At 43.6% G+C, this 14,562-nt stretch overlaps 1 protein-coding gene across 6 annotated transcripts in view; it reads right to left on the bottom strand.

The window, feature by feature from the left end:
• Positions 1 to 14,562, bottom strand: part of LOC112259490 (probable E3 ubiquitin-protein ligase HERC1) — a 96,241-nt gene that overhangs the window by 24,624 nt on the left and 57,055 nt on the right. For 5 of the 6 annotated variants that reach the window (XM_042326469.1, XM_042326464.1, XM_042326468.1 and 2 more), the window contains 14 exons: positions 12,586 to 12,772; positions 12,231 to 12,358; positions 7,891 to 8,099; positions 7,364 to 7,629; positions 6,738 to 6,790; positions 6,279 to 6,476; positions 5,832 to 6,012; positions 4,212 to 4,476; positions 3,585 to 3,810; positions 3,126 to 3,397; positions 2,762 to 2,889; positions 2,382 to 2,506; positions 1,846 to 2,064; positions 889 to 1,016 (listed from right to left, as the gene is read on the bottom strand). In XM_042326469.1, coding sequence (XP_042182403.1) covers positions 889 to 1,016; positions 1,846 to 2,064; positions 2,382 to 2,506; positions 2,762 to 2,889; positions 3,126 to 3,397; positions 3,585 to 3,810; positions 4,212 to 4,476; positions 5,832 to 6,012; positions 6,279 to 6,476; positions 6,738 to 6,790; positions 7,364 to 7,629; positions 7,891 to 8,099; positions 12,231 to 12,358; positions 12,586 to 12,772 — 2,585 coding nt within the window. The remainder of the gene's footprint in view (positions 1 to 888; positions 1,017 to 1,845; positions 2,065 to 2,381; positions 2,507 to 2,761; positions 2,890 to 3,125; positions 3,398 to 3,584; positions 3,811 to 4,211; positions 4,477 to 5,831; positions 6,013 to 6,278; positions 6,477 to 6,737; positions 6,791 to 7,363; positions 7,630 to 7,890; positions 8,100 to 12,230; positions 12,359 to 12,585; positions 12,773 to 14,562) is intronic. The other variant, XM_042326465.1, reaches the window with a different exon arrangement.

Genomic DNA, 14,562 nt, shown 5'->3' with positions numbered 1-14,562 from the left:
ATTTCCTGCAAGACAGGAATGTCAGTGTTCTGCCATGGCCAGCGAAGAGCCTGGATCTCAATCCCATTGAGCACATCTGGGACCTGTTGGATCGGAGGGTGAGGGCTAGGGCCATTCCCCCCAGAAATGTCCGGAAACTTGCAGGTACCTTGGTGGAAGAGTGGGGTAACATCTCACAGCAAGAACTGGCAAATCTGGTGCAGTCCATGAGGAGGAGATGCACTGCAGTACTTAATGCAGCTGGTGGCCACACCAGATACTGACTGTTACTTTTGATTTTGACCCCCCCTTTGTTCAGGGACACATTATTCCATTTCTGTTAGTCACATGTCTGTGGAACTTGTTCAGTTTATGTCTCAGTTGTTGAATGTTATGTTCATACAAATATTTACACATGTTAGGTTTGCAAATAAATGCAGTTGGCAGCGAGAGGACATTTCCCTTTTTTGCTGAGTTTAATAAGTAGAAAACCCTTTTGTCGTCATTTTGATGTTGCCAGATTGTATAGTATAGTCTAGTATAACACTAGCTAGCTAGCTAGCTAGCTAAGATTGAGAGGAGACCTCCAGATTTTAGCGAGCTAATGTTAGCATTGCTAGCTATTTTTGACGAACTTTGCTTGCTAATGACGTCGCCAACTGTCTAAAGTAAATTTGACAACATGATCATGACGGCAAAGTTGCATCCTACTAGAATCGTGTCATATTCCGAAGCCCATATAGTGTAAAATTAAACGAAAGAGTCATTAGCCCCCGTTCTACTTTAGGACATGGCTGCAGCGTCTGTAGAACGTTGATAACAATGGTGACGACGCGACCGAGTTGGTTAAAGAGTGGGCCTGTAAACGACGACACAATTATATGGATGTAAAAGTCTGTGTTGACTTACAGGGAAGGCAGACAGTAGTAGGGGCTGTTCAGTCTCGTAGGATTCAGCGGTAGCCAGTAGGATCTTCCCATCAGGGTAACCCACAGCAAAGGGCTTGTCCACACTGTGCCACGCCACACACTGAGGAGCTGGGAGGGGAGCGAGAGGAGCAAGATGTCACACATCAACCAGTCCATGACCACTGAGAACACTACATATTGTCATAAACAAAGACACTTCTGACTTAACGGCAACTTGGCTTGGACTCATGTTGTGGCTGCTGGCAGCTATATTTGACCACTTGTTTCCTCTACATAATAATTATAAAAAATAGCCACTTAATAGATCAGCAGTCAGTCAGTATACATACAGTATACATACAGTATACATACAGTATACATACAGAAAACATACAGTATACATACAGTATACATACAGAAAACATACAGTATACATACAGAAAACATACAGTATACATACAGTATACATACAGTATACATACAGTATACATACAGTATACATACAGAAAACATACAGTATACATACAGTATACATACAGTATACATACAGTATACATACAGTATACATACAGAAAACATACAGTATACATACAGAAAACATACAGTATACATATAGTATACATACAGTATACATACAGTATACATACAGAAAACATACAGTATACATATAGTATACATACAGTATACATACAGAAAACATACAGTATACATATAGTATACATACAGTATACATATAGTATACATACAGTATACATACAGAAAACATACAGTATACATATAGTATACATACAGTATACATATAGTATACATACAGTATACATATAGAAAACATACAGTATACATATAGTATACATACAGTATACATATAGTATACATACAGTATACATACAGTATACATACAGAAAACATACAGTATACATATAGTATACATACAGTATACATATAGTATGTAACTCACATTCTTTCCTGTGGCAGCGGGTGAGCTCGGTGCTCTCAATGGAGAAGTCTTCAGTGACCTGCAACCAGCAGAGTGATCCGTCCAGACGCCCCACCAACAGGCTCTCTGGCTGGGCATCCTTCCCGGCGATGCCTCCCTGGGTGGGGAAGGGGCTGGAGGTCTGCACCCAGGAGAGGGCTGTCACCCAGGACGGCTGGGCCTCCACATGGCCCTGGGCTCCTGAATGAACCACAACAGAGAGTTTATAAATTAATGATAAAGTTTGGGATTTACATTTTTAAATTTTAGATCAGAATCTCAGATAAGATACAGATTTAATACTTTCAACATATGAAATGAAGAGCCACGGAAACCCTTTTCTTTTTTGCCAAGCTTTCGGTCACAGTTGACCTTCCTCAGAGCATCCGAACATATTTATTTATTTATTTATTTTACCTTTATTTAACCAGGTAGGCAAGTTGAGAACAAGTTATGAAAACACAGCTGAAATACACACATTGTTAAAAGGTTTGAGGACCAGTTACTACTGTACATACCATTGACAGTCCAGATGTTGATGATCTTGTTTTGGAAGGCAGCGAGGAGGGTACCTCCAGAGCTCCAATAGACAGGAGACACCAGGTGAGCTCCACCTGCTGCCTCAGAGCCCCGTCTGTCATCACTGGGGCAATAGGACAGGATTGGCATTAGCTCTACTCCCAACAGCACCACATATTTCATGTTCCAATACTTTAGAAATGCATCCTTCTTTTCAACCTTGGTTGCATTGGTGGAAGTAATAGGGAGGTAACCTTGGTTGCATTGGTGGAAGTAATAGGGAGGTAACCTTGCATTTATGTGAGCTGTGCTTACCTCAAGGCAACAAAGAAGGAAACATTTCTGAAGTATTGGCCCATACTGTATGTCATGATGATACCTGATGCTACAGGAGTGTGTGCACTGCAGGTCAGCAGTGTTCTGGTTGACGTCCCACAATCTGACTGTCCCGTCCTGAGCTCCAGTGGCCAACAGACCCTGCTCATTGTTCCAAGTACAGCTAGTCACCTACAAAAACAACAACCGGGTCAACATCAGTATCCAACAAACAGGAACTCATCACAGGAACCTCATTAGTAAGCATCCCTTTCACTTTTTTAATTAGTCTTTCCTCTCTCCTCAAACCGCATTGGAAGAGATAGTCCAAGGTCCCTTCCCTCAGACCGTTTCCGTCAATGCGTTTTGAGAAGGATGTGAGGAGAGAGGATATGAATATTCGAGCATAAATATCTTAAATCCCGTACCCTGCCGTGATGTCCCTCTAGCTTCTTCAGAGGACACTTCCTCAGGTCTCCAGCCATGTCGCTGTAGGTCTGAGGCCGGATGGGGTTGTCCCTCTCCCTCTCTGAGGCTGCCAGGGCCTGGACCAGCTGCTGGGCTGCCCACTGACGATGTTTACTGGTCAGCCTGGCAGACAGGGCACAGGCAGCCAGGGCGTTGGCCAGCTCCAGAGGGCCCACTCTCGCCCCCACCTGGGGAGGAGGTACTGCAGCAGACGGGCTACCAGCCTCTGGACCTGGACCAATCGGGGAAACACAACAGCAGTCATAAGGTAGCACCAACCAATCAAACCTCTCTACAGGGTTGTGTCCAGTAGGGGGGAAATGCTACAGAGTGCAATGTGGATGTACTACCTGAAAAATATGTACCATACCAAACATAACTTATTCTGTGACTTTGGCATAAAGGTACCTTCCTCTCACCTTTAGACTCGTGCTGCTCAGTAACGGTTCTCTCTGGAGAATAGCGGTAGCGGATGCCCTTCTCTGTGAGCAGGGAGACCAGACTCTGTGTGACCAGGAAGGTGGGAGGTGTGAGGGGTGTGACATCTTGTTGTGGCGCCCTCTTCAGGGTGGAGGTCAGACGAACTCTCTGTGCAGGATCACTGATGGCACCAAGGTTCATCCCTGTGGCAGCCGCCATCAGATCCTAGAACCGGACCAAAGGGTGACAGTGTAAGTAGAGAAAGATTACAGTTACAAGAACATTCTACAGACGGTGATGGAAAAATGTAGACACCAAGGTTGGGGTCAATTCAAGAAGAAAACCGAAATTCCATATCCTGCCGCCTACGCCAAACGTAAGACATTTGTGCTTCTACACCTGCATTGCTTGCTGTTTGGGGTTTTAGGCTGGGTTTCTGTACAGCACTTTGAGATATCAGCTGATGTACGAAGGGCTATATAAATACATTTGATTTGATTTGATTTGTAAGACATACAATTGGAGTTGGAATTTGAAGTTCACTTCCTGAATTGAAACGGAATTACCCCAACCTTGGTTAACAGTCTAAGACATATGGAGCCAGCCACGAGTACAGACTCACACACCTGAGTGCAGATGTCCACCAGCTCCCTGTATGCTGTGGGGCTGTGTGAGACCAGGCTGCCTATAGCTGAGCTAAGGAAGGAGAGGAAGGCAGAGCTGCTGCTCTCTGTAGCCCCACCACAGCCTCTGCTACCCCGTGCTACCCCTTGCTGGTCAACACTGGTATGGACCCGGCCTGCCGCTGCAAGGCACATCAGACGCACCAGGATACGGATGTCTGCCAGGCCCAAGCCCTCCAGACCACTAGAGGCACTGCACACTGACACACTGGGCAAGAGAGGGAGCGAAGTAGAAAGAAAAAGAATAGAGGGAGGGAGGGAGGGAGGGAGGGAGAGGAGGAGAGATATATGTGTGATATGAGGGGAACACAATTGTATTCCCATTTTCTTCACAATTGGGGACCAAAGGAGTGTAACATATTACAACCTAGCCCTGAAGTGTTCTACAGTAACAGATACAGCCCTGTAGTGTTCTACAGTAACAGATCACAGCCCTGTAGTGTTCTACAGTAACAGATCACAGCCCTGTAGTGTCCTACAGGAAACAGATCACAGCCCTGTAGTGTTCTACAGGTAACAGATCACAGCCCTGTAGTGTTCTACAGGTAACAGATCACAGCCCTGTAGTGTTCTACAGTAACAGATCACAGCCCTGTAGTGTTCTACAGTAACATATCACAGCCCTGTAGTGTTCTACAGTAACATATCACAGCCCTGTAGTGTTCTACAGTAACATATCACAGCCCTGTAGTGTTCTACAGTAACAGATCACAGCCCTGTAGTGTTCTACAGTAACATATCACAGCCCTGTAGTGTTCTACAGTAACAGATCACAGCCCTGTAGTGTTCTACAGTAACAGATCACAGCCCTGTAGTGTTCTACAGTAACAGATCACAGCCCTGTAGTGTTCTACAGTAACAGATCACAGCCCTGTAGTGTTCTACAAGTAACAGATTACAGCCCTGTAGTGTTCTACAAGTAACAGATTACAGCCCTGTAGTGTTCTACAGTAACATATCACAGCCCTGTAGTGTTCTACAAGTAACACACAGCCCTGTAGTCACAGCAGATCACAGCCCTGTAGTGTTCTACAGTAACAGATTACAGCCGTGTAGTGTTCTACAGTAACATATCACAGCCCTGTAGTGTTCTACAGTAACAGATCACAGCCCTGTAGTGTTCTACAGTAACAGATTACAACCCTGTAGTGTTCTACAGTAACATATCACAGCCCTGTAGTGTTCTACAGTAACAGATTACAACCCTGTAACCGTAACATCACAATCAACCGTAACATATAAACCACTCTATCACTAGAACAACGGCACAGGAATTGTTGGATGAATACTCTGGCCATTTGGCCTGTCAGAAAAACAATAACACAAGCTTCCAGCTCACTGTTTTCAGACCAATTTAAAACGGTTCATAAGACTAACAAAACAACGTTTTGGAGGTGAAATAACAAGCTACTTCTCAGTAGCAAATGTGTATTGAAATACCTCATCAGAGGAGGATCCTGGAATGTAGCCACTGTACAGTAGAATGGAATATGTTGTTGATGGACTCTCTGAACATTAGACTACCCCACATTGTGATATACCGATCCAATTAAACAAACCAACCTAGAGGATGTTTGGGAGAGTGCTCTCATCACCATGCTGTATGCCAGTAGTATCTGGGCTGTAGAGGTGACTCTCCTTAGAGCCTGCAGTCTGTCCTGAGGGTCTCTCAGCGATGCAGCCTGCTCCCCCAGAGTCAGAGGGCCGGAGGAACCTAACCCCTTAGTGTCAATGCTGACCACACCTGTATACCAGAGATACACAATACATTACAACATCTGTGTGAGCATTTGAACATATTTCAAATATTATGTTTGAGTTAGTTTGAAACTTTCCCACGAATTCTCAGATTTTTTTTTAGAAATCCCAGTTGAAGAATTGTAGGTCGAGGACTTCCTTGCAACTTATTCCCTGTTGATTCCAGAAATTCTCCAACCGTGGAGTTTTGGTATAATTTGGGGATTCTGCAACCCTAGTTGGCTGCATAATGCTGTGTGTGAAGTACAGTACCTTTCTGGATCATTGACCCGTCAGGGTTACTGGTGCTGTTGACCAGCGCTCCCAGCGGGTCGTTTTCTGTGAAGGGGATGGGGTCTGGCACCAGCTTCTTCTCACTCAGACCCAGAGGCCTCAGCAACACCCCAAAGTCCTCCAGCCCAGTCAGCCGGTCTGGGTCAGAGTCGTCTAGAGGGCCCAGCTCCCAGTCTTCTGGTTGGAAGAAGCAGATACCGTCATGAGTCATCTTTTTAATGTATTTATATTTATATTTTAATTTAATCTTTATTTAAGACCCTTGAGGTTAGAAACCTCTTTTGTGAGGGGGACCTGGATATGATTCACCAGATGATTCGCTGTCTTCGGAGCACATGGTGAATTTATTATAAGAAAACATTGGTTCACTGGGAGTCACTTAAACATATGATTCACAGAGCAGAAGAAACCGTAACAAATAGAGGGTCAAATCCTTACCATCGGAGGTGCTGTCCAGTCGTCCAATTAAATCAGAAGCAAGCCCTTTCATTCTGAGGAGAGACAAACAGTATGCCTGGGAGTAACTGACAGACTCAACTGTTGTAGTACTTTTAACAAGCATATACAGTGTTACTATGCAGCTCGAAGGACTATGAAAAAGAGCATATGTGTGTGTGACTCCTGCGCAAATAAGGCATGCTTAAGCATAAAGTGCATATGCGTGTGTGACTCCTGCACAAATAAGGCATGCTTAAGCATAAAGTGCATATGTGTGTGTGACTCCTGCACAAATAAGGCTTAAGCATAAAGTGCATATGTGTGTGTGACTCCTGCACAAATAAGGCATGCTTAAGCATAAAGTGCATATGCGTGTGTGACTCCTGCACAAATAAGGCATGCTTAAGCATAAAGTGCATATGCGTGTGTGACTCCTGCACAAATAAGGCATGCTTAAGCATAAAGTGCATATGCGTGTGTGACTCCTGCACAAATAAGGCATGCTTAAGCATAAAGTGCATATGTGTGTGTGACTCCTGCACAAATAAGGCTTAAGCATAAAGTGCATATGTGTGTGTGACTCCTGCACAAATAAGGCTTAAGCATAAAGTGCATCTCTTACTCACCGGTCATGTTTGGATCCAATCTCCCCTAGGTTAGCTGCCAGGTACTTCTCTCTACAGGTGCTACAGAGCAGGTAGTAAGGGCTACCGGACCCACACTCCCCTCCGAACCACCCGTCCACGTATGCCCCGGTAGAGCGGTACCCTCGCCGGCCAGCACTCTGGCCACAGCCCGGGTGATGCCTCTTCATGTGGTTGTTGAACTGCAGAGTCAGGGTGTTACACAGCTCACACTGTACCATGTCATGGGGCTGGTGCTCCTCGCCCCCCTGAGGGAAACAACAGCCATATCAACTGGACCGAACCAGGGTTGGGATCAATTCAACTTTTACAGTTACCTGCCTGAAATTGACTGATTTGAAATGGAATTGATTCCAACCCTGGCCTAAACCTTTTTTTCTAGTCCTATCCTACTGTTTGCTCTTTTTAATGAAGGCCGTTTGGAGGCCAAAACGTCATGTTTTTAAACTAAAAGTCATTGCGCTGATATATATTTCAAGGATCTGTGATTGTGAAATGTGATGTAGTACCTCGACCATCCAGAGGGTGTCTCTCTCCGAGCTGATGAACTCTCTAAACTGTAGCTCCTCATAGGGCTCTTCATGGTAGGGGTCATCCATGTACCCCAACTCTGACTCCTCCTCAGCAGCAAACGGGTGCGTCTCCGCCCTCTCCGGCCACTCAGACACCCCTGGGTCCTGCCTGTACAGCGGTGGGATGGGGTTGGGGGACGGAGAGTCTGGTTGAAGAAAGGATGGTGGTGGAAATATAGTAGGTTAGCAAGACGAAAAGAGTCACAATGAACAGTACATGACTGTCTCTGCCTAGTCTTTTCCAACTTCTTTGTTACACTTAAAAAGACAGATAGCCCTCCCAGAGGATAACATATGAAAGACAGATAGCCCTCCCAGAGGATAACATATGAAATACAGATAGCCCTCCCAGAGGATAACATATGAAATACAGATAGCCCTCCCAGAGGATAACATATGAAATACAGATAGCCCTCCCAGAGGATAACATATGAAATACAGATAGCCCTCCCAGAGGATAACATATGAAATACAGATAGCCCTCCCAGAGGATAACATATGAAAGACAGATAGCCCTCCCAGAGGATAACATATGAAAGACAGATAGCCCTCCCAGAGGATAACATATGAAAGACAGATAGCCCTCCCAGAGGATAACATATGAAAGACAGATAGCCCTCCCAGAGGATAACATATGAAAGACAGATAGCCCTCCCAGAGGATAACATATGAAAGACAGATAGCCCTCCCAGAGGATAACATATGAAAGACAGATATCCTCTGGGAGGTGGGGGCTAACATATGAAAGACAGATAAGACCCCCCAGAGGATAACACATGAAAGACAGATAAGGGCCCCCCAGAGGATATCTGTCTTTCATATGTTATCCTCTGGGAGGGGGATAACATATGGAAGACAGATAGCCCCCCCAGAGGAGAACATGTGAAAGACAGATAGCGTTTTTCAACCACTCCACAAATTTCTTGTTAACAAACTATAGTTTTTGCAAGTTGGATAGAACATCTACTTTGTGCATGACACAAGTCATTTTCCAACAACTGTAACAGACAGATTATTTCACTTATAATTCACTGTATCACAATTCCAGTGGGTCAGAAGTTTACATACACTAAGTTGAGTGGGCCTTTAAACTTCTTGGAAAATTCCAGAAAATGATATCATGTCTTTAGAAGCTTCTGATAGGCTAATTGACATCATTTGAGTCAATTGGAGGTGTACCTGTGGATGCATTTCAAGGCCTACCTTCAAACGCAGTGCCTCTTTGCTTGACATCATGGGAAAATCAAAAGAAATCAGCCAAGAACTCAGAAAAAAAATTGTAGACCTCCACAAGTCTGGTTCATCCTTGGGAGCAATTTCCAAACCCCTGAAGGTGCCACGTTCGTCTGTACAAACAATAGTACGCAATAGTATGCAAGTATAAACACCATGGGACCACGCAGCCGTCGTTCTGCCCCTGAACGAGGCAGTTAACCCACTGTTCCTAGGCCGTCATTGAAAATTAGAATTTGTTCTTAACCGACTTGCCTAGTTAATAAATAAAGGTTAAATATTTTTTTTAAATAAAATACTGCTCAGGAAGGAGACACATTCTGTCTCCTAGAGATGAACATACTTTGGTGCGAAACGTGCAAATGAATCCCAGAACAACAGCAAAGGACCTTGTGAAGATGCTGGAGGAAACAGGTACAAATGTATCTATATCCACAGTAAAACGAGTCCTATATTGACATAACCTGAAAGGCCACTCAGCAAGGAAGAAGCCACTGCTCCACAACCGCCATAAAAAAGCCAGACTACGGTTTGTAACTGCACATGGAGACAAAGATCGTACTTTTTGGAGAAATGTCCTCTGGTCTGATGAAACAAAAATAGAACTGTTTGGCCATAATGACCATCGTTATGATTGGAGGAAAAAGGGGGAGGCTTGCAAGCCGAAGACCACCATCCCAACCGTGAAGCATGGGGGTGGCAGCATCATGTTGTGGGGGTGCAGGAGGGACTGGTGCACTTCACAAAATAGATGTCATCATATTGAAGCAACATCTCAAGACATCAGTCAGGAAGTTAAAGCTTGGTCGCAAATGGGTCTTCCAAATGGACATTGACCCCAAAATGGCTTAAGGACAACAAAGTCAAGGTATTGGAGTGGTCATCACAAAGCCCTGACCTCAATCCTATAGAACATTCGTGGGCAGTACTGAAAAAGCACGTGTGAGCAAGGAGGCCTACAAACCTGACTCGGGTACACCAGCTCTGTCAGGAGAAATGGGCCAAAATTCACCCAATTTATTGTTGGAAGCTTGTGGAAGGCTACCCAAAACATTTGACCCAAGTTAAAGAATTTAAAGGCAATGCTACCAAATACTAATTGAGTGTATGTAAACTTCTGACCCACTGGGAATGTGATGAAAGAAATAAAAGCTGAAATAAATCATTCTCTCTAATATTATTCTGACATTTCACATTCTTAAAATAAAGTGGTGATCCTAACTGACCTAAGACAGGGAATTTTTACTAGGATTAAATGTCAGGAATTGTGAAAAACTGAGTTTAAATGCATTTGGCTAAGGTGTATGTAAACTTCCGACTTCAACAGTATGTGACTCTTTTCAGGAAACTAGGCGTATGTTGCGCGTCACTACTTCACAGGAGAGACATTTGAACTTAAACTTTTTTTTATTTTTAAGTTTGTGTTTCTTGGCAGTAATGCCTTGTGGAACATGAACTTTCATGTGCCTTAATAACAAACTTGTACGCCATCTGTAAATACAAATAACATTGTTAAATTACGAGCCTAGTTGGTTTAGCTACGGAAAAAGCGGGCAACCTTCCCGCTAGCCATGATTGGCTGAGATAATGAGTGGGCTGGACATGCCGCGAGATGAGTTCGATTTGGTCTGCCATGTAGCACGCTTCTGTCTATAACATGAGCTAGTCAGTATGTGTCGGTAATCATTTCTAATGCAGCTTTTTTGAAAGATATCACGTAGTAGAACTGCATAACTGTTGCTCTCCACTTCCTGGAGGACCGAGTTTTGAAATCAGTATAATTAGAGTATGATAGCTAAGTGGGGCGGCAGAGTAGCCTAGTGGTTAGAGCATTGGACTAGTAACCGGAAGGCTGCAAGTTCAAATCCCCGAGCTGACAAGGTACAAATCTGTCGTTCTGCCCCTGAACAGGCAGTTAACCCACTGTTCCTAGGCCGTCATTGAAAATAAGAATTTGTTCTTAACTGACTTGCCTAGTTAAATAAAGGTAAAAAATATATATATAAAAAAAATATTTAAAAAAGATGGAGAAAATTCTGGCGTTTAATTGCAAATATGCAGACGGCGTCTAAAAGAGAACACAGAAGGCTCCAGATTACATCTTCAAACTAAGGGCAACCATGGCATCCGTGAAAGAGAGGAAGAAGTGTCCATCCATATATACGGGTAAGAGAGTCTAGCTACATTTTCAGATATTACACGTTTCTAATTTTGTCAGAAAGTAGTTTTCCTTTCAAGGTAAAGTGTTAGCTAGCATGCTAACGTTAGCTGGCTGGCTAGCTAACATTACATGAATGATCTGTGTAGTAATATTATTTGTACCTCAGAAATCCATTTGCATTGCTAGTTATAGCCTAATGTTAGCTAGCTAACATTGACCCTGGTTGGTTAGCTTCCTGCAGATTCATGCAGGGTACTAACGTTACGAGTTTATGGTTCATTGTTTAGCTAGCTAGCAACATGTAAACAAAAGACTCCACTATGCAAGTAACTATTTCAAAAGAATGTTTATGATGTCATTGCGACAATTGTCTATAGACGTAGCTAGTAAATTCGCTCTGGCTATCTGCTCCGATTTCAGAGCACTCTCGTCTGAGGGTGCCAGAGCGCAGAATAACTGACGAATCTACAAATGCTCAACACCTGTTGAATATGGCCGGTGTCAGTAAACATTGGCAAAAGAAAAATGTAATTATATTGTTGCCAGCAGCACAGTTGCAGTCACCAATGCTCTGGATAACATAAGCCTTACCAGCTTTGCTGGGACAAGTAAAATGGTCTGCACTTTGCTTAATGCCCCTCAATCCACACAGAATCCTTTCCTAACACCAGCAAGGCAGAGCAAGGCAGAGTTGTCTGCATACAGCAGGAGTTTACATTTCACTGCTATTTCATTTACATGTAACAGGAACAGTAGAGGTCCTAGTATGAGCCCCGAGGGACACATGATATCCCCTTAGTCTCAGATAGAATCCCATCAATGTCACAGACAGAGAGCTTCAGGTCAGCTACCCAAATATCTTCCTGTTGGAGGTTGTGCTGACCTGCTCTCCTAAAGGATGTTCTGTGCCCCAAACTGGAGCGCTGGCGTCTGGCCGGGGGCGGCCTGTTCCTGGTCAGGTGGACATCTAAGAAGTTCTCCCTCTCCACCAGGTCCAGGCCCGCCAGCAGACTGCAACACAATAACATAACAGTAACTAATCTTCCAACTCAACCAAGCCAACACAATCTTTGTTTCTGTGAATAATCTATTGATGTCAATCTCTCGAACTGACTTGCGTCTTCAATTTTTCGTGAAACAATCATATTGAATTTATGACTGATTAATCGACACAGCTCTACTACTCTTAACTCAATTGATTATTTTTTTTTTTAAAGAAGGTTGTTTCTGTATCTGACCTTTCGTTGGGTTCGCTGGTGGGGGCCTCGGGGCACTGTACGGTCTCCGGTCCGTCAGGGGAGGGGGTTTCAGTGGTGGAGGCTCCTGCTGGCTGGCTCTCCATCTGTAGCTCCTCAGTCAGGGGGTGCTCCAACATCCAGCTAGCCAGCACCTCGATGGTCCGCGAGTCTACTTCACCTGCCACACCTGGGGTCAAAGGTCAAGGAGAGGTAAGAGATCAAGTCCAAGTGAGGGGGACACAGGCCCTTTTTTAAAAAGGGGGATATTGCATTCAGGCAATGACAATAAAAGTCAAAGTCAATCATTTGAAAGGGACACATTATACAGGAGTGTTAGATTGGAAAGTTTGTGATGGAAGTACACTCAATCCCAACTGATATGGGGAAGAAAGACGACAGTACTAGCGAAGGAGTAAAGAAACAAAAGTGTGAGAGACGGAGAGTGAGGGTCCTATTCAATCTAATTCAACGACTAGGTTTATAGTATAAGTATAAAATAGAATTTGTATTGAAAACATGCACGTGCGGATTCATGTGCTTAACCAAACAGTGGTGTTTACAACTAACCTGAACTGTATATGAATCGATATCAATATCGAAAATGCTTTCTCACAGAAAAATTAGGTAAAGTAGTCCAGAAACCTGGTTAACAGGGCTTAATTGAGAGGAGCCAGACAGATTTGAGTGGGGTACAGAATGCCAAGGAGAGGGAACAGAAAATTACCATTTGTATCACCATGAGCCTATCATTTCACATATTTGCTGGCAGGTTTGAAATAGTTAAATTCTTGAATCACGATATATAATTTTTCGATTATAATCTAATGAAAAAAATGCCTAACAACATCTATGTCTATTGTAAATCAGGAGTTGGAACCAGTTCAGGGAACAAAATCAAAAACCAGAAAATAACATTTACACATTTACACATAATAACAGAATCAGAACCGGGAATGAAAGTGATCTATCCTGTTCCCGGAACAGAACTGTTTTTTTAAAAGCATGGGAACCGGTTAATAACGTTATTTTACGTTTTCAAGTCCACAAAAAAACGCAATAAAGCACCTATGCAAAGCCCTCACTCTGTCACTCAGAAACTTCTTCCAGTGTCTGCCTGCCAGCTGAAAATCTTTGCCAGTGTGTGTGCGTGCTACCTGCCCCTCCCTCTCCGAAGCATAGGCTACTGTATCCTACTGACGTAACAGCATGATTCAGAAATTAGAGAGAGACTTTTTTGTAGAGAAGAACGGGATTAACTTTCTCAATGCTCGTTAAGGATACTATAGTGATCACGTTTCACATTGGATTTATTAACTACAAAAAGGTAAGATGTGTTTTTAAATCTGGTGCCGCTCTGCACACACAAGCTTGTTAGCTAGCTACAGTTAAGCCAACTCTCGGGAGTTCAAAGACATTTTAATGTTCCTTCATAAAAGTCGCTCTTCCATAGGTATTATTCTGCGGGCCAAATTCATATAATGCATGTCATAACAAGATGCCCAGCGCGCCAAGCCTTCTCCTCCAACCTCTCTCGCTCTCTCCCCACCAGAAAAAAGTTCAGTCGCATCTCGTGCCCTACACTTGTCTATCTATCATGCACGTAAACAACTATAGCTCGCCCGCACCATAGCAAGCTGCTCTATCCGCACTGATTAGTGAAGTAATTTAAGGTTAAAAAATATATATATATAAACTAACTTTTTTGGGGTCCGAAACGGTTCAGAACGTTATTTTCCTTGTCAGAACAGTGGAATGGAATTAATAAAATAGTTATTTTCAGAACGAAACTATTGGGAAATAATTTTGGTTCCAACCCCTGATTTGTAAAATACTGGTGTCTATACTACGACCCGTTTCGATAGACCGCATGCACAGAGGAAAGACAGTAGGCCTAAAAGAAAGAAACCCAGACCCCTCTGGAAAAGCAGGAACAAGTCTACAACACAGAAAGCGGATGGAGCACAGTACACACCACAC

Source organism: Oncorhynchus tshawytscha, linkage group LG09, assembly GCF_018296145.1.
Source record: "Oncorhynchus tshawytscha isolate Ot180627B linkage group LG09, Otsh_v2.0, whole genome shotgun sequence".
Lineage (NCBI taxonomy): Eukaryota > Metazoa > Chordata > Actinopteri > Salmoniformes > Salmonidae > Oncorhynchus > Oncorhynchus tshawytscha.
Note: the sequence above shows the minus strand (reverse complement) of the source record. Positions and strands in the feature narration are given on the sequence as shown.